Source organism: Sander vitreus, chromosome 22 (assembly GCF_031162955.1).
Source record: "Sander vitreus isolate 19-12246 chromosome 22, sanVit1, whole genome shotgun sequence".
NCBI lineage: Eukaryota > Metazoa > Chordata > Actinopteri > Perciformes > Percidae > Sander > Sander vitreus.
In genome coordinates, this window is record NC_135876.1 from 24,926,382 (window position 1) to 24,953,881 (window position 27,500).

At 44.1% G+C, this 27,500-nt stretch overlaps 1 protein-coding gene across 3 annotated transcripts in view; it reads right to left on the reverse strand.

The window, feature by feature from the left end:
- nebl (nebulette) overlaps positions 1-27,500 on the reverse strand; it is a 162,458-nt gene that overhangs the window by 94,620 nt on the left and 40,338 nt on the right. For all 3 annotated transcript variants that reach the window (XM_078280898.1, XM_078280896.1, XM_078280897.1), the window contains one exon: positions 19,109-19,216. In XM_078280898.1, the coding sequence (XP_078137024.1) occupies positions 19,109-19,216 (108 nt within the window). The remainder of the gene's footprint in view (positions 1-19,108; positions 19,217-27,500) is intronic.

Below are 27,500 nucleotides of genomic sequence, written 5' to 3' on the forward strand. Positions count from 1 at the left end.
TTCATTAATCAGAGGTGTGTTTTGGGCGTAACATGCAATCAACCAATCAGAGATCATCTCCCATTCCCTTTAAAAGCCAGGCGCGTTTGGACCTTGGAGCATTGCTGTTATGATGGAGGATTTGCACCGTAATATTTGTATTTGTAATCTTCTGCATGTGTGTGTGCTGCTGTGCGTCCCTGTGTGTGTAACAAGCATAGTGTGCACGTGCTGTGCACGAGCCTAGGAGCATTTTACTAATGCTCTGTTAAAATAACAATGAAATGCTGCGTTATTGACTTTAGACCAGGTTTTTGTTGGTCAATGGTGCCATCACTTCCCACTGCCTCAAGATAGCAATACTCCCAGAATGCACCTGAACACACCTCCCTGTAAGACCAGCACGCCCAGAATGCACCTGAACACACCTCCCTGTAAGACCAGCACGCCCAGAATGCACCTGAACACACCTCCCTGTAAGACCAGCACGCCCAGAATGCACCTGAACACACCTCCCTGTAAGACCAGCACGCCCAGAATGCACCTGAACACACCTCCCTGTAAGACCAGCACGCCCATGGGCGCACAGATGGGCGCTGCGCCGGGTGCAAGGAAGTCATGGTTTCAGTTAAGTTTGTCTGTTTGTCCGCCACATTACGGAAAAACTACTGGCCAGATTTTTCGTGAAACTTGGTGGAAGGGTGTAGCATGAGCCGAGGGAAGAACCTGTTACATTTTAGAGTGGACATCTGTGCTGCTTTCATGCGGTGTCGGAATAATCAAAAAGGAAATGAGCTGCCGATCATCTTCCATAGCTCAGCTGATCTGTTTCCTTTGCTCTCCGCTGCAAATACTGGAATCAGGTTAAACGCTCTGAGCGGTGAAACACAACACATCTTTGTAGCTTCCGTGTTGTTTCCACATTACGACTTAAAGATGATGAACAAACAGGGGAACAAGTTGGGAAATGGGACCATCGAGGAGCCTGTAACACGTAAAAGAACACTTTTTCACTTTTACTTTTTTATTCTATATTTTTCGGATTGGTTTTGTCTCACTTTTGCACTATCCTGAATGTGTTATTGTATTACACTTATTGCACCGTGGGTCGGAGAAACATGCATTTTCAATTTCTCCGGATGCCTGGCACATCTTTTGAGAGAATTGACAAAGAAATTGACTTGACTTGACTTGAATGCACCGTTGGAGGTCTGTGCTCTCCAAGTACCATTTTTAATTTTCATAGTTGTAGCTATTTTTCATGCGATGCTTTGAAATGTCTTTAATCTAGGGTACGCTGCTGGCCTTTGTGGAGTAATTATGCCAATGATCTTCGTCTGTGCTTAACATGTCGACCACCTGTTGGTGTTTTGAAGTGTAAGCACCTCGCTCTGCAGCTCTGAAGCCTCTCTGGCGTGCTGAGTCTCGGGAGTCTCTGCCAGGACCGAGTACAGAGACATCGACGCTTCCTTCTTTCCCTCCTCTTTGTACTTCGACTGAAACACATTTCAGAAAAAATGATCAGGACGGTGGATCAAATGAGCGTGATGGTGTGTGCATGTGTGCTCTTGTACTTCTATTTTGGTGATGACCAATATCTCGACCCTTTTTTTTCAGAAAATGTAGATATTTGCTAGGCTCCTCGTTTCTTCAAAAGGCTGTTTGAAGTTTAACATTTGGTATTACATCAAGTTACTAAAAGTATATGAGAACTGTGTGTGTGTGTGTGTGTGTGTGTGTGTGTGTGTGTGTGTGTGTGTGTGTGTGTGTGTGTGTGTGTGTGTGTGTGTGTACATGCATGTGTGTGTGTGTGTGTGTGTGTGTGTTTGTACATGCATGTGTGTTTGTGTGCCTGTGTGTGCATGCGTGTGTGTGTGTGTGTTTGTGTGTTTGTACATGCATGTGTGTTTGTGCGTGTGTGTGTGTGTGTGTGTTTGTACGTGCGTGTGTGTGTGTTTGTGTGCCTGTGTGTGCATGCGTGTGTGTGTGTGTGTTTGTGCGTGTGTTTGTGCGTGTGTGTGTGTGTGTGTGTGTGTGTGTGTGTGTGCGTGCGTGCGTGCGTGTGTAGACCTCAGATATCACAGCGCTGATGTTCTTGGAGTGGATGAGTTCGGCTCCAGGAACAAACAGACTCTGACCCCGCATCTTCTCAAGGTCCTCCTTATACTTCACCTGCAGGGAGGAGGAGACATGAGAGTGAGTGTGTGTGTGTGTGTGTGTGTGTGTGTGTGTGTGTGTGTGTGTGTGTGTGTGTGTGTGTGTGCGTACGGGTTATTATACTGCCATTTAAATGTTTTAATGTTTGAACGTTTTTTGTTTTTTTTCAAAGAAACCTTAACGTTGAACCCTGGTATTCCTATTGGTTGCCAGGCTGAGGTGGGCGTGGCTCACCTGCGTCGCAGACGACAGGACAGACAGAGAGAGTCGGAGGAGAAAGGAGACGTGTTTCTGAATCTCCTGAGGAAGATTTGTCCGTGTCTTAAAGGTGCTCTAAGCGATGTTGGGAGACGTTACTTCTTGTTGACGTTCAAAGTATTTTCAAACAAAACGAGGCTAGCTCGCCCCTCCCTCCTCCTCATCCCGTCTCCTCCCCCTCCCTTCCGTGCTTCTGCGCACTAACCCCCCAAATCCTTCTTGTCGGTTATTGGCTGGAACGCTGGAAGACTGTTTGTTATGTTTGGTGGTGCAGGTTGGCAAAGTTTGTTGTTGTTGCCGTTTGTGGCGCCTGGGCTGTCTACAGAGTGTTCAGGGGACAGGCAGCTAGCAGATAGTGAGGAGATGTTTTTTACAGTGTGTTCAGGAGACAGGCAGCTAGCAGATAGTGAGGAGATGTTTTTTACAGTGTGTTCAGGGGACAGGCAGCTAGCAGATAGTGAGGAGATGTTTTTTAACAGTGTGTTCAGGAGACAGGCAGCTAGCAGATAGTGAGGAGATGTTTTTTACAGTGTGTTCAGGAGACAGGCAGCTAGCAGATAGTGAGATGTTTTTTACAGTGTGTTCAGGGGACAGGCAGCTAGCAGATAGTGAGATGTTTTTTACAGTGTGTTCAGGGGACAGGCAGCTAACAGATAGTGAGGAGATGTTTTTTACAGTGTGTTCAGGAGACAGGCAGCTAGCAGATAGTGAGGAGATGTTTTTTACAGTGTGTTCAGGGGACAGGCAGCTAGCAGATAGTGAGATGTTTTTTACAGTGTGTTCAGGAGACAGGCAGCTAGCAGATAGTGAGATGTTTTTTACAGTGTGTTCAGGGGACAGGCAGCTAGCAGATAGTGAGATGTTTTTTTACAGTGTGTTCAGGGGACAGGCAGCTAGCAGATAGTGAGATGTTTTTTACAGTGTGTTCAGGGGACAGGCAGCTAGCAGATAGTGAGATGTTTTTTACAGTGTGTTCAGGGGACAGGCAGCTAGCAGATAGTGAGGAGATGTTTGCTGTATGTGACAAAAAATGTAAAAAAAAATATGTGTGACATCGATTAGAGCACCTTTAAATATCGAGGAATGAACTGTCAAACGCCGAGCCAAAGGACGACAGGTAAGCCTACTCAGTGTTTAGTTTCTCTAGTTTTCATATGCACCGGCTAAGGAGTTTTGGTTCTGCTGTGAGACTTTATGTTGCATGAAAGCTGAACTCCTGATGCCCTTTTCCTCCATCCCCAGGAAGAATGTTACGTTAGCTGTTCTGCAGAGTTTTAGTCTCTCAGAGAAGCCATCTGTATGCAGCATTAATAAATAACTTTTTTTAAATCTGCTGCATCATCTCAAAAACATATCAAGAGCGTTCACACAAAGAAACTGTTAAAAAATAAAAACTAGCCTGAATGTAGTTGAAACTGCATTTTACATTAATTCAAGGGTCTCTTTGTAGACAAACAATTGATTAAAATGATGATTATGGTTAAATCAAAACACACTGTATTAAATACGTTGTATAGTTTATATATATCACCCTCGGGTGCAGCAAACAGTACAGTTTGAATACCATAAAAAACCTTTCATTGTTCACTGTCTTCATATATTTATCATACTCTGAAACTAAGCTTGGAAAACAAACAAAACGCAAAAGACAATATAAATGATTAATATTGTAAAAATGTACAAAAGTAAGAGAGTGAGAAGTAAAAACTTGTTTTACATTTTGCTTGCTGGCTCAACATACAGTGCAGCATTTCACAGGAACGACAACAAGCACAGCGCTGATGGACTTTATTTCAAACGTGTGCCACAGTTTTAATGTTTGGCTGCGTCTGATTGGACGTTTTGTCAAAACAACAGACCGGCAGATTTTCTGGGGGGGGACCCAGGAGAGAAAAATGGAATTAATCCACAGATGACAAGCTGTCCGCCGCCCGCAATCTGTGAGCGGAAACCAGACTGGGTATAAAACCAAAGCAAAGGTACTAAATACTGGTCCGCTGGCTTCTCACCAGCGAGGATGTGGTAGTCCGGGAAGCAGCGCTGTCGTACTTGAGTCCAGGACTCGTATTTTTGCACATGGACTTGCCCATTTGACTCGCCAAATGTTGCAGTTGGTCTCAAAACGAGTCCAGCAATATATGCTTTTTTTCTAAAGTAACTTCCTCTCTTAAAATGATCATTCTTAACCCTTGTTTTGCAACTTTTTGTTTTTCTGGGTCAAGATTTGACGTTTTGGTCGTCTTTTTTGACACTTTTTTTGCTTCTCACAATGTTTTTGTCACTTTTTTTTGACATTTTTGTCACTTTCCCCAATGTTTTGGAAGCTTTCCAGACGTTTTTGGCACTTTTTTTTCCTCGATGTTTTTGTATCAGTTCTTTTTTAGATGTTATATAATTGAATAAAACACCCAAATTCAATGAAAGTACAGAGCTGATCATTTATTTTATCTCTCAGGAGCGTTCCATATTTTTTCTTTTACGATTTGGTAGAAAGAAACCCAAATTTCTGATGTAGAAACTTTTTGAAAAATGTACTGAGGGTTAAAATAAAAGAGATACTGTCTCTCGCATCACATACATGATGAACAGGTAAGGGAGTGGTCTTGAAGAGGATGCCTCGGTCTTGACTATGTCTCGTTTGGACTCGGTCTTGACTACAGCCCTGCCGGGAAGTTCAGGGTCGGCACACATTTAGAGATGTATCGGTATCGGCTCCGATACTGCCTAAAACGCCGGTATCGGTATCGGGAAGTACTGGAGTTAATGCACTGATCTGATACCACGTAATAAAGCCCTAAAGAAAATCTACGTTAAAGTAGTTTATTTATGTTGTTTTTCCGTTATAACTGACTGTCAAACTGCAGAATAAAAGAACGTTCTGTGGCGTTCATGTTTCACAAAGAGTTTAACCTGAGTCAGACGACAACAAAGATAGAAATAATATCACATCCATACAGGGATAGTAGTATACAGCTGTTATACATCATATCATCCATACAGGGATAGTAGTATACAGCTGTTATACATCATATCATCTATACAGGGATAGTAGTATACAGCTGTTATACATCATATCATCTATACAGGGATAGTAGTATACAGCTGTTATACATCATATCATCCATACAGGGATAGTAGTATACAGCTGTTATACATCATATCATCCATACAGGGATAGTAGTATACAGCTGTTATACATCATATCATCCATACAGGGATAGTAGTATACAGCTGTTATACATCATATCATCCATACAGGGATAGTAGTATACAGCTGTTATACATCATATCATCCATACAGGGATAGTAGTATACAGCTGTTATACATCATATCATCCATACAGGGATAGTAGTATACAGCTGTTATACATCATATCATCCATACAGGGATAGTAGTATACAGCTGTTATACATCATATCATGCATACAGGGATAGTAGTATACAGCTGTTATACATCATATCATCTATACAGGGATAGTAGTATACAGCTGTTATACATCATATCATCTATACAGAGATAGTAGTATACAGCTGTTATAGTAGTATACAGCTGTTATAGTAGTATACAGCTGTTATAGTAGTATACAGCTGTTATACATCATATCATCCATACAGGGATAGTAGTATACAGCTGTTATACATCATATCATCCATACAGGGATAGTAGTATACAGCTGTTATACATCATATCATCTATACAGGGATAGTAGTATACAGCTGTTATACATCATATCATCCATACAGGGATAGTAGTAAAATTAAATTATAAAATGTACTATAATTTGGAGGCCCCCCTGCATTGACTCTGAGGACACACGGGGGAACCGAACCCGGACCCCCTGTTGAAGACATGTTTGAGTTGATACATTCTCTGACTACAGCTTGTTAAATGTGACTATCTTCTAGTGTCTTCTCTCCTCTGTGACAGTAAACTGAAGATCTTTGAGTTGTGGATAAAACGAGACGTTTGACGACGTCATCTCGGGCTTTTTGGGGGAAACACTGATCCACATGTTTCACCATTTTCTGACACTTATAGAAAACTAATGAATTCATCCACAGATGAATCAACTTTGAAGATAATAGTTACAGTAGTTGCAGCCCTAGCTGTCATATACTAAAACTCTGGCTCGTTCCAGGCAGGCTGCCAGGAGCACAACTTTGAAGCGGTGTACATCTCCATGGTAACAGCAACATCTCCAAGCCGGCTTTAGGACTGAGGCGAGTGCGAAGCTGCACCAGGAAGATGTTTTCATCCCGCCTACGGACGAGGAGATTCTGCCGAGTACTACAGTCCTGAGATCAGGGTAAGACTTTCTGGGAGGGATGATTGATGAAGATGTTTAACAGAGAGACAGACAGGCAGACAGACAGGCAGACAGGCAGAGAGACAGACAGACAGACAGACAGGCAGACAGAGAGGCAGACAGGCAGACAGGCAGAGACACAGGCAGACAGACAGACAGGCAGACAGACAGAGACACAGACAGACAGACAGACAGACAGACAGAGACACAGGCAGACAGACAGACAGGCAGACAGGCAGAGACACAGGCAGACAGACAGACAGGCAGGCAGACAGGCAGACAGGCAGACACACAGAGACACAAACAGACGGGCAGACAGGCAGGCAGACAGACAGACAGGCAGACAGACAAACAGGCAGACAGACAGACAGGCAGACAGGCAGACAGACAGACACACAGAGACACAAACAGACGGGCAGACAGGCAGGCAGACAGACAGACAGGCAGACAGACAAACAGGCAGACAGATAGACAGACAGACAGGTAGACAGAGACACAAACAGATGGGCAGACAGACAGGCAGACAGACAGACAAACAAAGAGACACACAGACAGACAGACAAACAGATAGACAGACGGGCAGGCAGACAGAGACACAAACAGATGGGCAGACAGACAGGCAGACAGACAGACAAATAGAGAGACACACAGACAGGCAGGCAGACAGACAGGCAGGCAGACAGGCAGGCATGCAGCAGCAGGAGGAAGCAGAAGATTTTATAAAGTAGGTTGACTTGCTTCAGCGTAGCTGATGAGTCATTCTGCCGAGCTGTGAAGTTTGACTCACCAGGGAATCAATATCTCACTCTCCCACATCCTACAACAGCGTTCACCCTCATTCACCCATTTACTGACACATGTAGGCTGTAAACTGCTGCTGCAAAAGTCAAAAAGAGGCTTTTTTTTTCTCCTTTGAGTGTACATGAATCAAGGGCCAGTCATCTAGCATGGTTACCAATGGCAACCATGCCTTCAGTTCCTATCGTAATCGAGGGAGGAAGATGATGACGACGTGTTGAAGAGTTCACAGCCAGAAATATTGCTATTCATGAGTCGGAAATCAAACAGAAACTGCAGCAGACTCAGATATCTGGGTCAGTATCGCACGGATGAATACTGCGGTAACTTTGAACCGAGTGTTACATCACTGTTGGATTATCTCAGGTTTTACCTTCAAACTGTCAAACTGTACGTGTGACAGAGCCCTAAAATCCCAAACAGTGAATGAACTTACATCACTGACGAGCAGGCTGCACCTCCTGTTGAATGCTGGGTCTGGAAGTGGAGGCTTCACATCAGAGGACGCCTGAAAACACAAAAGCGCACGTAAGACTTCTGAGGCCAATAACTACACTCAATATCAGAAAAAGAATACTTCTACCAGACTCTGGTACACGAGCCTGGTCCTACCAGACTGTGGTACACTAGCCTGGTCCTACCAGACTCTGGTCCATTAGCCTGGTCCTACCAGACTCTGGTCCACTAGCCTGGTCCTACCAGACTCTGGTACACTAGCCTGGTCCTACCAGACTATGGTACACTAGCCTGGTCCTACCAGACTCTGGTACATTAGCCTGGTCCTACCAGACTCTGGTCCTACCAGACTCTGGTACACTAGCCTGGTCCTACCAGACTCTGGTCCTACCAGACTCTGGTCCATCAGCCTGGTCTTACCAGACTCTGGTACATTAGTGTTGTCCATTATAGACAGTTTGTGTGTGTGTGTGTGTGTGTGTGTGTGTGTGTGTGTGTGTGTGTGTGTGTGTGTGTGTGTGTGTGTGTGTGTGTGTGTGTGTGTGTGTGTGTGTATTTGTGTGTGTGCGTGTGTGTATATTTGTGTGTGTGTGTGTGTGTATGTGTGTGTGTGTGTGTGTGTGTGTGTGTGTGTGTGTGTGTGTGTGTGTGTATATTTGTGTGTGTGTGTGTGTGTGTGTGTGTGTGTGTGTGTGTGTGTGTGTGTGTGTGTGTGTGTGATTTGTGTGTGTGTGTGTGTGTGTGTGTGTGTGTGTGTGTGTGTGTGTGTGTGTGTGTGTGTGTGTGTGTGTGTGTGTGTGTGTGTGTGTGTGTGTGTGTGTGTGTGTGTGTGTCTGTGTGTGTGTGTGTATGTGTGTGTGTGTGTGTGTGTCTGTGTGTGCGTATGTGTATGCGCGTGTGTGTGTGTGTGTGTATTTGTGTGTCTGTGTGTGTGTGTGTGTGTGTGTGTCTGTGTCTGTGTGTGTGTGTGTGTGTGTGTGTGTGTGTGTGTGTGTGTGTGTGTGTGTGTGTGTGTGTGTGTGTGTGTGTGTGTGTCTGTGTGTGTGTCTGTGTGTGTGTATTTGTGTGTCTGTGTGTGTGTCTGTGTGTGTGTATTTGTGTGTGTGTGTGTGTGTGTGTATGAAAAAAAAATCCCACTATCAAAGGCTGATAATGGCTAATAATCCTCTCTGAGCGTGAATATAATCCTGCAGTTCCAGACGATGCCCGACCCAGGGTCAATACAAAGGCTCACAATCAGAGCCGGTGGGGGGGGGGGACCAAATCGCAAGGTAATGTAAGTCAATGGAGGCCAAACGGCGTTGATAAACACGCTAAAAAGCGAGTATGCAGCTTTATAACACGGCAATAATGGCGTACCAATTGGCGTGTCATACATACGCCAATTAATGACATCAGTCTGAGATTTGAGGAAATTCAAAAAGCCATCATCAACGTTTTAGCCATCATCTCCTTACACATTGCTCTAGAAAAAATGTGGGCGTCACTATATGGAAAGCTGAGTTTGTTCTGAACATTTTGATGTAAAACACATGGTGGTCAATTATATGCAAATACCCTAAAAAGATACTTTTAAGAAGATGTGTGAAAATAGCCTTCGACCCCAGAGGGTTAACTGAGCTGAATGTTTCAGTTGGGTTCAGTTCAGTTCTCACCTCTGAGTCCCAGGGTCCGACCAACTTCATAGCTTGACTCTCCTCTTCCTCTCCATTCTCTCCTCCTCCTCCGTCTTTCTCTTCCTTTTTCTCATCCTCTTCTTCTGTTAGTTTGTCAGTCCCAACCTCCACCTTCTCCTTTACATCCGTCCTTGTAGTAGTCGCGTCAACAACGGTGGTCAGCATCGTCGCTGTCGTTGCCGACGTCTCCTGGAAAGATTCTCCTCTCTCTTCCACCACCGTTATGACTTCTCTCCTTTCTCCATCTAACACCGGAGCCACTGGAGCCTCCTCTTCATCCATCAGTCCGTCACCTCTGGGGACAGATCATGTTTAGCCTCAGTTTACTCATAATGCTGTTTCTTTTATTTATGTAATGCTTTAAAAAAAAAAAAAGAAAACACTCGACAGCAAAGGTCATAAAAACAAGGTAAGAAGTAAACGACTGAGGTTGTTGCAGACAATCTATTTAAAATATAAATGAGATATAAAGAAGTTATTTAAAATGTTACATACAGAAGATCAAGGCAATGCTTTACATAAAACATTAAAGAATAAAAAATTATAAAGATAAAAGATGAGAATAAAATGTTTCAGTTCAGGTTCCAAACCTGGCCTCCCAGAGGACTTATAGATTAACAATTACCACTAGAGCCACTCCCTAGGGAGGTGTTCCAGGCACGTCCAGCTGGGAGGAGGTCTCGGGGAAGACCCAGGACTAGGTGGAGGGACGTCCAGCTGGGAGGAGGTCTCGGGGAAGACCAGGACTAGGTGGAGGGACGTCCAGCTGAGAGGAGGCCTCGGGGAAGACCCAGGACTAGGTGGAGGGATTATATCTCCAACCTGGCCTGGGAACGCCTCGGGATCCCCCAGTCGGAGCTGGTTAATGTGGCTCGGGAAAGGGAAGTTTGGGGTCCCCTGCTGGAGCTGCTACCCCCGCGACCCGACCCCGGATAAGTGGACGAAGATGGATGGACTAGAGCCACTAGATATGTTTATTTGCACATAAAACATTTGTATATCTTACACTAAAAAGGAAAGGGGAGCAAACCTACAGAAGTACATTCTCAATTTCTGACACAATGACACGCAATTAAACCTTTGCTAAGACCCGCCCCTCGAACGCCGACGGGCCAATCGCGGCGTAGCATCGGACAGCTCCGACCAGGGTCCGACAACTATCCGGCTCTGCTCCACAGACTTTCATGCAATCGTTTCAGATTTTCTTTTTTTTTTTTCAGACTTGAGAATGTAGAAGGACCTTCGCCAAGCTAAGTGCTATCTTGCCGCGTTAACGTTCAATAAACATTCATTTTTCTCGTCTGGAACTTATTATTCTGCTTATTCTGACACCATCGTATGCAGCACAAACGCCCTATCTCGCAATGATAGCAAATGTGAAAAATGACCTGTGTATTCGCCCTGTAATTGGGATCCAGTCCCAAATTCAATGGGTTCTTCCTTGGCCCATGCTAAACCCTTTTACCAATTTTTATGAAAATCGGGTCAGGAGTTTTTCTGTAATCCTGCTGACAGACAGACAGACAGACAAACAGACAAACAAACAGACAAACCAAGCCGAAAACATACCCTCCTTGGCGGCAGTAAGAATCACTTCTTCTATACATACACAAACCGAGCTGACAACATGACCTTGCCGAATAAAAGCCATTGAAAACTGATAACTGGAAAGTACCACGCAATATAAAACTGCAGGCTGTATCTGACTGATCACCTGTCAGGGTCCTTCATGTAATGCTTGTCGAGACACTTTTCATCTGCTAGCATCGTCTTCCAACTCATGGTCACCTTGCAATGCTCTACACGTCAAGGTCACCTTTTCAGCTTCATCAAAATCACTGTGGGAAATTCCTCAATGTTCCGGCCTTGCTTTCAGATTCTGTAAGGTCACTCTATCAGTAATCACCTATGAATGTCGTTGTGTCTTCACACTTTCCAGCTTTTACCAACCTCCCCTGAACCTTCCTCTACGCACTTTGTTAGCGTCCTGTTCTCACGACCAAACGCCTCAACGTTGAACTCACCTTGTACGATTTATGGTCCCTTAACAAATCCTCCTTTTAGGCTTTTAGCTTTCCAAACGTTTGCTTCTGAAAATGGTAGCCACTCTATATTTTCTCAGTATCTTCCGATGCTCTCTCTTCAGGTTCTTCAAGGCTTCTTAAAACATCGTGGTCACTCCTGAATTTCTTGGGACACTCTTTCACGGTTTCTTCGATGTAAAGCTTTCCCTCCAAACTCCTCCGTGTACCTTTTAGCTTCTTGTATTTTTTTTTTAGCTCTGAATCAACTGAACAGCCTCGTCTAGTCCTGCCTCTCTCGTCTAATGGCTGACTGTCTTCTGGGTGTCGGTTCGTTGGGGTCTTCTTATCACTTTTAACTTCCACATTTAGCCCTCTACTCAACTCCTTATCACCACTGTGCCCTTCATCACAACCACAGTGCCAGTGCTGGGTACTGTGTGTGTGTGTGTGTGTGTGTGTGTGTGTGTGTGTGTGTGTGTGTGTGTGTGTAAGTTGAGGGGTTGAAGGTGAGTTCAGAAAATATCGTACGCTGGAAGGAATGCTCTGGTATAGTTTCTATTTTTACTTCTAGTCTTATTCTAGTTGTATATACCTCTTATGTTAATTTATTTCTAGGGCTGCAAATAACGATTATTTTCATTGTTGATTCATTTCTCGTTTAACCGTTAAGTTGTTTGGTTTATATGGAAAATGTCAAAGCTTCCCAAACACCAAGATGACGAATAGAAGTAGTTATTTGTAATGTCTGATGTAATCTCTGTTATTTGTGAAGTTCAGTGCAGTGAAGCTTTTGCTTTTGGAGGTTGAAGTTTTAAATAAAAAAGCAGCAAGCGGAGTACGCTGTTTAATGAGAAACAGGGCGATTCTAGGATCAGACCTTTAGGGGGGCTCAGCCCCTAATGAGAATGTGACACGGATACAGTGCCTATAGTCAATAGGCACTGTATCCCCATTAAAGCAGTACCTTCACTGGATAACAATGAATATAATGCTGCGTTCCAGACACAATGTTTAGCCCGTAAGTTACGACTTCAAGTCACGACTCACGACTCTGCAGCGTTCCAGGCAAAGTCACGACAAACCCTTCTAGCTAGCGTTAGCTAGCGGCTACCTAATGTTGACGTTAGCTAGCGCTAGCTGATACTAGCAATTTCTAGTCCGCGACATATTTTGGGCTTCATTTAATAAACATAACCTGTAGTAGTACACAATCGTATGTGTATTGTAAATATGTATAATTTCTCACCGTTAATCACCGGCGTCTGTACAGCATCAACAGGGGTCGCCATTGTTGTTTATGTGTGTGTGACGTCAAAAACTGTAACTGGGAGTACAACGATGCTTGAGCCCCCCTAAAAAAGGTCTAAAATCACCACTGATGACAAATGTAATAGCTGAAGAATAAGAAAATGTGATTCTGAGTGATTCCACAACCTGTTTTATCCACACATAAAATGCTTAGAGACTTACTAACCCTAACCCCTACCCAGAAATGGATAAAGAAAAGGGTTGTTTAAATGGGAAGTTTCAAAGCCCTTCCAGATGGTTCTCTCCAAAAGACTAAAGTTATTTGCATGTACTGTTGATGCGAACTGAGTTACCTCCGTAGTACGTCCAGTCTCAAATACTACTGGAGCATTAAACATATTTTAAGTACATTTAGAACAGCATAAAGAAAACTTGCGATTAACCACGAGTTAACATTTTAATCGTTTGACAGCCCTACTTTAAAACACAAATAAGGTCTGTGTGTGACTTTAATCACTGTGAAGATGAATATTGTGGCTATGAGCCTGCCAGGCAGCAGGTAGTCTGGCACTGTGAGCAGAGCGTCAGATGGCAGCTGAGGTAAACAGATCTGACCGTCTCCAAAACGACCATCTGCTGCTTCACCAATCACAGCTCAACAACAACAAAACTCATTTATCTCCAGTAACACTGCATCGTCTGCATACGTAGTTACACATTTCATTTCTTTAGCACATATAGTCCTCAAATTAAGAGACATAAACACAGGAATAAATATAATTATAATGGAATTATTCATTCTAACAATAAATGTTTTTGCCCACAATGAGTTGTGCAATTAATACACAAACAGGAAACCTGTTCTAATTCCCAACTCTTGGTTGGACGCTTGGTCGGTGTCTCTCAGAGTCAGATACCGACGCAGTAATCCGGAGCCTAGAAGGCCAACACAAAGAAAGAGGAAGGAGACGGACATCCAGCCGAAATGAGACACATCCGGCGGAATTTCCGGCGACACCTGAACAATCCCGGAGGTGAAACGTCGGCGATATATAGACCATTAAGATTAAGAGTGACAACTGTAGAGTAGTATGAAAGACCGAAAATCTGTGTAAGGAAGCAGGTTGGGGGGTGGAAGGATCAAACTACAAAGGACTTTCACCCAGGAGACCGGAGTTCGTGTCCCGTTTTTGTCCCGCGTGTCACTGAAATGTACATTTTGTAACTCCACCCACCATCTTTTCCTAAAAATGTCACGATTGTTAGTTCTGTTCTGTTTCCTGTTTTATTTTGAAGTCCGTCTTGTCTCCCTTGTCCTGTCTAGTTTGCTTCCTGTCTTTTGTTTTCCCGCCTGTTTGATTGTTCTGCCCTGCCCTGATTTGTTCCACCTGTTGTGTCACCTGTTTCTTGTTAGTCCTTGTTAACCTGTGTATTTAGTCTCCGTGTTGTCTTTTGCTTGTGTGGGAGCATTATGTTTCTGCTGCTGTGGTTTCTGTTGGATGCTGTCGTGGATTCTGTTTTTGTGTTTTTCCGTTTGTTCCTGCCTGGCTACCTTCCTGAGGACTTTGTGTAAGACTCTTTTTGTTAATAAATTACCTCTTAACTGCATTTGGGTCCAAGCCTTTCCTGACAAACTGTGACACCTAACCGTCCCGTCCTTGTGCCGCATGCCAGTTAAACGTACATTTTTTTAAATGTTGCTAAATCTGTCTCGACCCAGAGCGTCAAAATGTGACACCAAGAGTCCCGACCATGTGTGAGACTGAAAAAAAACACATACACTGAACTGCCCAGGATTTTGTGTAACAACACTGTGACTGTGTCCTTTATTAACAAAGCCATCACTTCATCTCTCGCTTCGTTGCCTTTTATTATCTCTCTTTTTCCAAAGCTGCGTTCAAGTGCGTTCCAAAATGTTGGTTTCCCCGCCGCTGCAACTGAAGCTTCTTGCAAGAGCTGGGCAATATATCGATATTATATCGATATCGTGATATGAGACTAGACATCGTCTTAGATTTTGGATATCGTAATATTGTAATATGACATAAGTGTCTTTTCCTGGTTTTAAAGGCTGCATTACAGTAACGTGATGTCATTTTCTGAACTTACCAGACTGTCGTAGCTGTTCTATTATTTGCCTTTACCCACTTATATCCACCTTACTGGTGATTATTTATCAAAAATCTCATTGTGTAAATACTGTATTTTGTTAAAGTGCCAACATTCAACACTGCAATATCATTGTGGTATCGATATCAAAGTATTTGGTAAAAAATATCGTGATATTTGATTTTTCTCCCAGCCCTATGTTGTGGTATGTAGCCTTTTGATTTTCCAGATTACAAACATCTGCATAGAAATGCCGCCAATAAAACATAAACACAGGGACCAACCCTGACTTGTTTAGATAGAAACTAGTCAGTCTTTAAACCCATCGTGGGTCTAGTGGCCTGAATAACAGCTGAGTCCCGGCTGCACGTCGAGCCTGCAGTCATCACTGTCTCACCCAGAATCACAGAAAACAAGCCTCTCTGGGGACTAAATCTGTCTCTTCTGTAAGCTAAAATGGGGAGACAGTTTTCATAGGTGGTAAAAAAAAAATAAAAAATAACAGGAGCGCTCTCTTTCTCTCTCCCTCAGATCTTGTTAATGGATTTGGAAAACAAATCCCTTCCTGGGAGAAATCCCTGTGATTTTTTTTGTCCTGATGTGAACCAAGTTTACTTCTCTTTACGCTTTTGGTTTCACTTTCACCTCACTACAGATTAATCTGAATAAAAAAACGTGATTATCTAAATAAGAGATGAAGAAACAATGCTATTGATTTCCATTTCATTACTATTATAGATAAACAGACAGCTTGCGTTAAATTCAGCTTCAAGCCAACGTGACTCACTCTCTCTCTCTCTCTTCCCTATTCTCCTCCATTCGAGCGCCCTCACACCTTCCTCTCCCCCTCCTCTTCTCTCAGCACCAGGCCGGCCTTCAAAAGAGCCGAGTAATAAAATAAAAATGTGTGGGCTGTTGAATTCCACACCATGTGCGAGAGAGAGAGAGAGAGTGAGGCAATGTGTGCGTGTGTGCATTAATCATAGCAGAGCAAATGAAGAGAGAGAGACTGTGGCGTATTAACACGGCGGAATAATACGATCACCCGGTCAGGTAAACAGAAGAGTGGAAAGACACAAAGCAGCAGAATGAGAGGAGCTGAGGGAGGTTTGACAGGACAGTGACCTCATTTTTAAGACTTTGTTGAATAAAGAAAAGATGAAATAAACACTTATTGATCCCCAGAGGGAAATGTAAGCAAGGATGAACATAAGCAGAGATAAATACTGTAGAATAAGAGAAGAACAGAAATGTGATGCCTTAAAATATAAAACCAAAACTGTTTTTTAAAGAGACAGAGAGAGAGAGAGAGAGAGAGAGAGAGATAAAAAATTACAGAAAGGATGATAGAGAAAGATAAACACTACCTTGGCATCATCTGCTGAGAGTCACTGGGTCATCGGGACACACGTGGGGAACAGCATCTGCGCACACACACACTCGCATACACACACTCGCACATGCACACACACACACACTCTAGCATACACACACTCGCACATACACACACACACACAATTCTTTACATGATGAGACCCTTCCCCTTCCACCTCCTTCATTATTTACTTAAGTGTACATCGCACAGTGTCTGGACACATTCCTCTGTATTATTTCATACTTAAAGATCCAATATGTAATATATGTACTGTAATAAATCCAAAAATGACACCAATGCCTCATCAGATATTAAGGAAACGTGTTAAGCTGAAATACTATCTTTTCTGACAACAATGCTAATGTCAGTATTTTTTCTTTTTGAAATGGTGTGTGTGTGTGTGTGTGTGTGTGTGTGTGTGTGTGTTGGTATCAACTGCCCAGTTTGACAGCCAGGACAGGGTGCCAGATATACCTGTAGAAACGTAAACCCAGCGCGCTACATCTGTAACGTTAGTACAGCCATGGAAGCAGCACACAAGCGAACGGGATCAACGGAGATAGATTCTACATGACTTAAAAAAAACGTCATGTTTCTAACAGTTGCGTGAGCAGAGATGTAACAAACCCCGGGTAAATATTGGAGATCTATTTGAAAGATGGAGACAGCTTGGAGCCCAAAAGGACGCGGAGTTGGCTAATTTACTCCTGAACAGGTAGCTAAGCATTAGCTTCGGGCTAATTTATCACAGCCACAAGGGACGGGCATTTTATGTCATTTGAGCATTTGTGTACTCACATTGAATGATATAGCTCGAGTACCCGCAAAAACAATTGAGACACAGCCAGTAAAGTGATCCCGACTGGTCCTGGCTAACGCCGCCATGCTAATCCTGCTAACTGCTAACGTTACCGGAGTAAACCGCTGTTTACAACGTGTACAATGGTGAGTTATTTTAAGCCAAGAGAGGGACGCTTTGAATCGGGAAGAGAGGACCGTGAGTTTGCAGTGTGTTTAGCAATTGTTGCCGCAATTCTAAGCCAATGAAGTGTGTTCAGTCGGGTGGAATAGGACGGCAAGGTAGTGGTATTTTTAACAGTTCCTATCCTGGCGTGTGGAGAGGACGGCGAGGTTGTCGGGTTTTTAGCGGTTCCTACTGTAATTCTAAGCTGAAAAAGTGTGCCTGTCAGTTGGGTACAGAGCTCCGCGTGAGCACGGGCTTTTATGACTGTCAATAAAGCCAGCATCTAACGTTAGCTACTCCGCTGTCTAACATTGTTGGCTGCTGCGGTCTCAGCCTGGCAACCAACGTGTCTGGGCAGGAGGGGGCAGGGGAGACGACTCTCTCCAGTATTTTGCATTTGTACTGCAGTAACTATTTTAAACACTAGCTGTCAGTATTACATATTGGACCTTTAATTATTTAAATGATGCCTAATCTTCATCTTACTTTTCTATAAAGCTCTGAATGCTTTTGCTCCACCATAAACTGTGCTGTGCTGTACTGTATGTTAGGACAGGCCTAAAAGCTAGGAGCCACTCTGTTCTCTCACGCCAGCTACTGTAGCACCGGTACTCAAAATGTGGTAAAGTCTGAATGCCTCTGGTTGCTGGATTAGCTTGCTGATGGATGTGCTCAGGTTGTCATGCCTTTCAAAGGCAGCTTTAAAACATGTCTTTCTTTTGTTGTTGAATCCTTTGTAATAAAATAAAATTGACAGCTTGACTTGCCTTAAAAAAAATAAATGAATAAATTATGCTCACTTACCCTCACTGGTTCCAGGAGAAGCTCCTCTTCACACAGCTGATGTCGTCGACTCTCGTGTGTGTGTGTGTGTGTGTGTGTGTCCCGTTCTCATTCACAACTCTTGGTTGGACGCTTGGCGTTTGGTCAGGGGCTCTCAGCGTCATATACAACACAGAAATCACCTTTTAGCGTCTGTATGGAACACACCGGGCAGAGCAGCAGCTCAACCGCAGCGCTGTAAGATGATGTAGTATGAAGAGAGACAACGGTAGAGAGTAGTATGAAGAGAGACAACGGTAGAGAGTAGTATGAAGAGAGACAACGGTAGAGAGTAGTATGAAGAGAGAGTAGTATGAAGAGAGACAACGGTAGAGAGTAGTATGAAGAGAGACAACAGTAGAGAGTAGTATGAAGAGAGACAACGGTAGAGAGTAGTATGAAGAGAGACAACGGTAGAGAGTAGTATGAAGAGAGACAACGGTAGAGAGTAGTATGAAAGGCTGAAATTCAGCGTAGGGAGGCAGGTTGGGGGGGTGGATGGGTCAAACAGGACTTTCACCTGGGAGACCGGGGTTCCTGTCCCGCGTGTCACTGAAACGTACATTTTGTAACCCCACCCACCATCTTTTCTTTACCTAACTGTCCCGTTCTTGTCCCGTGTGTCAGTTAAACATACGCCCCGACCCAGAGCGTCAAAGTGACGCCAAGAGTCCCGACCAAACACGTCTAAATATGACGCTAAAGGAGACTTTTTGCATCAATAACAAAAACCAAAGGCACCTGACCAAGCGTCTCTTTTCAACACGCTGGAAGTGAGAATGTGTTTGTGGTGGTGTGTGCGATTGTGCTCACTGACCAAAGTGCACCCCTCACTCATACATTTCACATTACAGACACACACACACACACACACACACACACACACACACACACACACACACACACACCAGGACAGACATTAACTACAACATACAATACTGATCTGCTCCTGAGTCCTTCTGAGTCTTTGCATTTCTGGAGTGTCGGACACGATGCTGAACCCTCTGCCTTTGCTCTCTTCAAAGTCCTTCTTATACTTCACCTGCAGGAAAAAGAAGGAAAGAAACACTTGATATATATTAAAGGAATATCATTTTGAGTTAAACATATACAGTTTTGGGGAGTAACGTAATACATGTACCAGAATACAAATTATGAGTAACTGTACTCCGTTACAGTTAATATTTAAATAGTATTTAGAACACAGTTACATTGTTGAAATCAATGGATTACATGTCGATACTTCTCTGTTTCACAAGTTTATTCACTCTCTGAATTAATTAAGGCAACTCCGTGCATTTCCCAGAAGCCCCAATATGAAAACGAAAAAATGAGCTATTTGCGTGATCACTGATAGAGGTAGAGATGGAGCCGGAACAACAGAGCCAGGGCAGGAATGGTTTCTATCTTGGAAATTCAAACAGCATTTCACATTAAAGAAAGAACAGGGAGAAGGAAACATAACTGTGCAGCCTCTGCTCGCCAGCACCCAACCTCCTTTCAGCGTCCAGATTCCTCCACCTCCAACCTGAAGAAGCATCTTAAAGTGATGGTTTGGAGTAATTTCACCCTAGGCTGCTTTGCACCTTGACCTCGAGCCAAACACCCCCCATCAGCTTTTTTCCCTTGTTATAACGTTGGTCGAGTTAGCGTTATCAGCTGGTTAGCTTAGTGCAGGCGCTAATGGATCCACGTTCATATCTCGTAAATGACCCCACTAATACTGCCTGGAATGATACCAAACTTCTACAGTAGTACAAGTAGTTTCTGTACTTATAAAACGAGGCATTAGAAAGTTTGTAACTACACCATTAGTATATTTCAATAACACTTGCCTGATGGATACTCCTCTCGGCTGCTACCGCGCGATGTTATTTAAATATACTTCTGAAACTAGAACTGAACTGAACTGAGAAACTATTGGTACTACTGTAGAAGTTTGGTATCATTCCGGGCAGTATTAGTGGGGTCATTTACGAGATACAAACGTGGATTCATTAGCGCCTGCACTAAGCTAACCAGCTGCTAACGCTAACTCAACCAACGTTATAACAAGTAAGTAAGTAAGTTATTTTTTTTAATTAGCCAGGGGTAGTCGTCAGCTGTAGTTTTACTGGTCACCTTGCTATTTTATAGTTACAGTTACAGTACATGCTGATTTACTAGACCCAGAGCCGTTGAAAGACTGACTAGCCCTGTTTGACATGCTAGCTAACGTTAGCTAAAATTAGCTCGTGGTAGCTTAGACTGCAGTGAGATTTTTGTAGCATGCAGTTCGGGACTACAAATACAACATCTATCTGCTTGTTCAGGTACACATTCAGCCAGCTGGACCAGAAGAACACACCAGAATAGGCCTGTTTAGTAAGCTGGATGTGATGGCCGCATTCCTAAACTTATAAAAACGTAACGGAATACGTTACAAATGACATTTTTGGGCATGTATTCTGTATTCTGTAATGGAATACCTTTTGAAAGTATCCTTCCCAACAATGAACATATACATCCACAGGAGGAGAACATAAAGAAAGCACTGCAGCTCTGACCCAAAAAAGGGATTAGAGGCTGCAATCGTGACCTGGTACAAGAACTAACAACCTTGATAACTCTTACAAGATCCCTGGAAGCAACAAAACCCATAATTCACATCACAGTGGGGATACAGAGGACTATCTGAAGGTGGGTTTTACCTTTCAAAGCGCCCACACAGCAGAAATAATTACACCACTCAGCATTCAGACAGAACACGGTTTCACAAGGTGTGAAAAAAAACTCTAAATATACTATACTGACTATTACTCATCATTGATAGAAGAAAATAAGAACAACCCAAAGTTTCTTTTCAGCACTGTAGCCAGGCTGACTGACAGCCACAGCTCTACTGAGCCATCTATTCCTCTAGCTCTTAGTAGTGACGTCTTCATGAGTTTCTTTAATGATAAAATTATAACAATTAGGAATTCATCACCTTTTGCCCTTAACTTCTAACGGTTCACCTTTGAATGCAGGAGTGCTAGAAAGAACGACAGGACCTGACATATACTTAGACTGCTTTTTTCCTATAGACCTTCAACAATTAATGCTAAAGGTCTCTTCAGCAAAGCCATCTACCTGTCTATTAGACCCCATCCCAACGAGGCTACTTAAAGAAGCGTTATCTGTGGTTAACGCTTCGTTACTAGATATGATCAATACGTCTTTATTAACAGGTTGATGTGATAAAACCTCTTCTGAAAAAACCCACCCTCGATCCTGAGGTCTTAGCCAACTATAGACCTATATCTAACCTTCCCTTTCTCTCCAAGATCCTTGAGAAAGTAGTCGCTAATCAGTTATGTTTTGTTTCAACAAGGTCTCTTCTTCACCCAAATTCCTCCCTCGCTGAACAGAAACTTCCATCACACTTTTTACATAGAAATAGTCTATTTGAGGACTTTCAGTCAGGATTTAGAAAGCATCATAGTGCAGAGACGGCACTGGTGAAAATCACTAACGACCTTCTAATTGCTGCTGACAAAGGACTTGTCTCCATACTTGTCTTATTAGATCTTAGTGCTGCATTCAACACTATTGACCATACCATCCTGTTACAGAGACTGGAACATTTAGTTGGCATTAAAGGAATCGCACTAAGCTGGTTTAAGTCCTATTTCTCTGAGCGATCCCAATTTATCAATATCAACGATAAATCCTCCAAGTACGCTAAAGTCAGCCATGGCGTTCCTCAAGGCTCAGTGCTTGGACCAGTTTTTTTCTCCTTGTATATGCTTCCTATAGGCAATATCATTAGGAGACACTCAATTAACGTTCACTGTTATGCAGATGACACCCAATTATACTTATCAATCAAGCCAGACGAAACCAGTCAGTTAGCCAAACTTCAAGTATGCATTAGACATATCCAAATCATGGATGACCTACAATTTCCTGATGTTAAACTCAAACAAAACTGAAGTTATTGTGCTGGGCCCTAAACACCTCCGAACATCATTATCCCAAGATATAATTACTCTAGATGGCATTGCATGGCCTCCAGCACTACTGTCAGAAATCTAGGAGTTATTTTTGATCAGGATATATCCTTTAACGCCCACTTAAAACAAACCTCTAGATCAGCCTTTTTTCACCTTCTTAACATTGCCAAAATTAGGAACATCCTGTCTCAAAGCGATGCTGTAAAAACTAGTCCATGCATTTGTTACTTCCAGGCTGGACTATTGTAATTATCAGGATGCTCAAATAAAACTCTTAGGACTCTCCAGCTAAAAGGGGAGATCATATTTCTCCTGTATTAGCTTCTCTGCATTGGCTTCCTGTAAATCCTTCTCCTGACCTACAAAGCTCTAAATGGTCAAGCACCATCATATCTTGAAGAGCTCATAGTACCTTATTGTCCCACTAGAGCACTGCGCTCCCAGAATGCAGAGTTACTTGTGGTTCCTAGAGTCTCTAAAAGTAGAATGGGAGCCAGAGCATTTAGCTATCAGGCTCCTCTCCTGTGGAACCAGCTCCCAGTCTGGATTCGGGAGGCAGACACTGTCACCACCTTTAAGAGTAAACTTAAAACCTCTTCGATAAAGCTTATAGTTAGGGAGTGAGGAGTTGCAGCGTTCGCCTAGACCGGCGGGGGTGGGTGTGTAGCCACAGTCATGACGCACCGCCTCCCTATCTCGGCTTCTCCCCATAGAAAGCTTACATATACTTAGGGAGTAATGAGTCGCAGCGTTAGCCTAGACCGGCGGGGGTGGGTGTGTAGCCACAGTCATGACGCACCGCCTCCCTATCTCGGCTTCTCCCCATAGAAAGCTTACATATACTTAGGGAGTAATGAGTCGCAGCGTTAGCCTAGACCGGCGGGGGAAGGTGTGTAGCCACAATCAGGGAATACAGCCTCCCTATCTCCCCTTCTCTGCAGCTCTTAGTTATGAGGTTATAGTTCTAGACTACCGGGGTACCTCCTTGGACACACTAAGCTTCTCTCTCCTCTCTCTTTCCATCTGTGTGTATTCGTGTCACAGAAATGCTTGTTACTAACATAGCTCCGGGGAGCTTATTCCCCGGAGTCCTTTTGTTCTTTTTCCGCCCAGCATCATCATCTTGGATCATGATGGCACCTACATCATGGTGGCAGCTGTCGCCGTGGTCCTGCCCTACGCCCTGCTGTGCCCTATTACACCCTGCTACGCCCTGCTGTGCCCTATTACACCCTGCTACGCCCTGCTGTGCCCTATTACACCCTGCTACGCACTGCAATGCCCGGCTTCGACTTGCTTTGTCCGGCCAACGCCCTGCCACGCCCTGTTACACCCTGCTGTGCTCTACGACACCATGAACTATTATAACTATTACAATATCTTTATTGTGACTATTATTGCCATTGTTCATCACCCCCCCAACCGGCACCGTCAGACACCTCCTACCAAGAGCCTGGGTCTGTCCCATCAGACACCGCCTACCTAGAGCCTGGGTCTGTCCCGTCAGACACCTCCTACCAAGAGCCTGGGTCTGTCCCGTCAGACACCGCCTACCAAGAGCCTGGGTCTGTCCCGTCAGACACCTCCTACCAAGAGCCTGGGTCTGTCCCATCAGACACCGCCTACCAAGAGCCTGGGTCTGTCCCATCAGACACCGCCTACCAAGAGCCTGGGTCTGTCCCATCAGACACCTCCTACCAAGAGCCTGGGTCTGTCCCGTCAGACACCGCCTACCAAGAGCCTGGGTCTGTCCCATCAGACACCTCCTACCAAGAGCCTGGGTCTGTCCCGTCAGACACCGCCTACCAAGAGCCTGGGTCTGTCCCGTCAGACACCGCCTACCAAGAGCCTGGGTCTGTCCCATCAGACACCTCCTACCAAGAGCCTGGGTCTGTCCCATCAGACACCGCCTACCAAGAGCCTGGGTCTGTCCCAGGTTTCTTCCTAAAAGGGAGTTTTTCCTCGCCACTGTCGCACTTACGCATGCATGCATGCTCTTGGGGGAATCACTGGAATTGTTGGGTCCTTGTAAATTATAGAGTGTGGTCTAGACCTACTCTATCTGTAAAGTGTCCTGAGATAATTCCTGTTATGATTTGACACTATAAATAAAATTTAATTTAAGTTAATTATATTTGCTTCACACATATGTTGAACGGTGATATGCAGGAGATGAAAAGGAATGAGGGTTTTATTTCTTAGTGTAGAACATGTTTTTGGTGCATTTATTGCCAGTGATCCAGTTTAATCAAAGCCCCAGGAGCATGAATAGTAAAAGTGTAAATAGCTTCGCCAAGGAGGTCATGTTTTGATGGTTTGTCAGTTTGTTTTTCAGCAGGATTACGGAAAAAGTGCTGGCCAGATTTTCATGAAACTGTTTATGTTGTTTTCACATTACGGGCCCTATTTTAATGATCTAAGCGCACGGCGTGAAGCGCCTGGCGCAGGTGCGTTTAGGGCGTGTCCAAATTCACTTTTGCTAGTTTGACGGCGGGTGCATGGTTCAAAAGGGTTGTTCATTAATCATAGGTGTGTTTTGGGTGTAACATGCAATAAACCAATCAGAGATCATCTCCCATTCCCTTTAAAAGCCAGGCGCGTTTGGACCTTGGAGCATTGCTGTTATGATGGAGGATTTACACCGTAATATGTGTATTTGTAATCTTCTGCATGTGTGTGTGCTGCTGTGCGTCCCTGTGTGTGTAACAAGCATAGTGTGCACGTGCTGTGCACGAGCCTAGGAGCATTTTACTAATGCTCTGTTAAAATAACAATGAAATGCTGCGTTATTGACTTTAGACCAGGTTTTTGTTGGTCAATGGTGCCATCACTTCCCACTGCCTCAAGATAGCGATACTCCCACAATGCACCTGAACACACCTCCCTGTAAGACCAGCAGCCCAGAATGCACCTGAACACACCTCCCTGTAAGACCAGCACTCCCCGGGATGCACCTGAACACACCTCCCTGTAAGACCAGCACTCCCCGGGATGCACCTGAACACACCTCCCTGTAAGACCAGCACGCCCAGAATGCACCTGAACACACCTCCCTGTAAGACCAGCACGCCCAGAATGCACCTGAACACACCTCCCTGTAAGACCAGCACGCCCATAGGCGCACAGATGGGCGCAGGTGCATTTTCTATTTAAACGACACGGGCGCTGGACGGGAAACTGACAACTGCGTCGGTCTTAAACTAGCAAAGACACTTGCGTCGGGCTGTGCGCTGCGCCGGGTGCAACATAGGACCCTACGACTTAAAGCTCATGAACACAACAAGGTCGAAGAACGACTTACAAACTTGGAAACTGGGACCATCCAAGGGTCACGTGAAAGCACCATCGGCCTCTGCAGACGTCAGCGCTCTCCGGGAACCAATCAACTTGGTTATTTGTTTTCACCGTCCAGCTGCCACAAATACTCACTAAAGCACCAAATGTGGATTAATCTGCCGCTAAAAATAGTCCCCAACAAATGCTCTTTTTCCTCCCGTTTGTTTGATAAAAACTAATAGTGAGCAGCTTTTTTAGGATCTTACTAATTAACTGTATAAATTTGTGTTTTTAAAGATTCACGCCTTCAGTAGCAAGCAATGGGCTCGGAGCTGAGAGACACAGACAGGAAGTTGGACAGTAGCCTTTTTTTTTTTTTTTCTGTAGGAAATGTTGACAATAACAAAAATATTGAATATCACCAGCCTGGTTTATCCAAATACAAATTATTGCAGCCGAAAAGCAGGCAGAGAGGATAATTTACAGCCCACAGATGCAGCAGCAGCAACAACAGAGCAGCGGGCGGTCAATTCTCCCTCTGCTGCACTTCACTTCGACCTTCAGAGGAAACCCTGCAGCTCATTTAGCCATGAAGCCATCCTGCTGGTGTCTATCAGTCACCGTACGAGCCCATTAGCCCTCAGAACAGAGTTACACAAGGCTGATGGATAGATATTTATGACTCAGACAGTTGGAGTGTGTGTGTGTGTGTGTGTGTGTGTGTGTGTGTGTGTGTGTGTGTGTGTGTTCTGCTCTCACAGCGATTGCCCCCGTTCTCACTACAAAGCAGATTAAAACATTCGTCAGTCGTAGGCTCCCTGCTGAGCTAATATTACAAGCTAACGAGCTAAAGCACACACACACACACACAGGCACGCACACACACACACACACAGGCACGCACACACACACACACACACACACACGCACACACACATGCACACACACTTGCACCAACTGAGTACTGTAGAAACGTGTCCTAAAACCCAGAAATGAGTTAGCATCTTTGCACTTCCGGTTCTCTCATTTGGAAGTCAATTCATTTTATTTTAGTTTTTTTTAAACATTTTGTTGCACGACATATAATGTCAGTAATTTATAACTGTTTTCTAACTGCGCTTTAAAAAGGTGGTTGCTAACAAGTGGCTAAATGAGAGTACAAACGTCGGTGAACACGCAACATCAAGTTGGAAGCTAGTGGGGGTGACGTTGAAGTCCTGCGACCATGGTGAAGTTCCTTTACAGCCTAACGTTAGCTTGTTACTTCTGCCGATTGCATTTGATACAGGAAGGAACTTCAGGGTTTTCATAGTCTATATCGATGACGATCCATTTGTGGGATTGCTCCGGTGCCGCCGAACGTCCGTCCCCTTCCTCTTTCTCTGTGTTGGCGTTCTAACTTCCGGTGGATTTATGAGGACTATGGTTAACTCCTCAGATCTCTGCAGGGTAAATCCAGACAGCTAGCTAGACTATCTGTCCAATCTGGGTTTTCTGTTGCTCGACTAAAACAACCTTTGAACGTACACATGTTCCACCAAAACAAGCTCCTACCAGAGGCTGTTTTGCAGAGGCACCGTTGCTCCGTCCGGCGCTTAGCGTCGCCCAAGACGATTGTGATTGGTTTAAAGAAATGCCAATAAACCAGAGCAGGTTTTACATCCAAGGATGCTGTCTGGACTAGCCAGACCCTCCTCCACAGCGCTTTGAAGGAAGGTCTGGCAATGCAAGACTAGGGTTTTCATAAAGAAACAGCTGATGAAGGACGATTCTGCATCTATGCAGCGACAGACCATTATCCATTATGGCGTACTGATGTTGCTTGTGGATTTTCCGGCCGTTGTCTGCTGTGTTCAGACTCCGCTACATTCAGGGACTGTAGGCAGGTCTGTTTTTATAAAGATATTTAAATGAAGTACTTATTGTCACTGATCCAAAACCGCATATCGACGTCCGTGCACTACACCTTGGCGACATTGTTATTTTTGCGACATGTAGTGTGGGGATGTCGTGATGTTTTTAAATGTAGCTTACTATGCTGTGCATTACGAGGTGTCTACGTGGTTGCCAATCCAA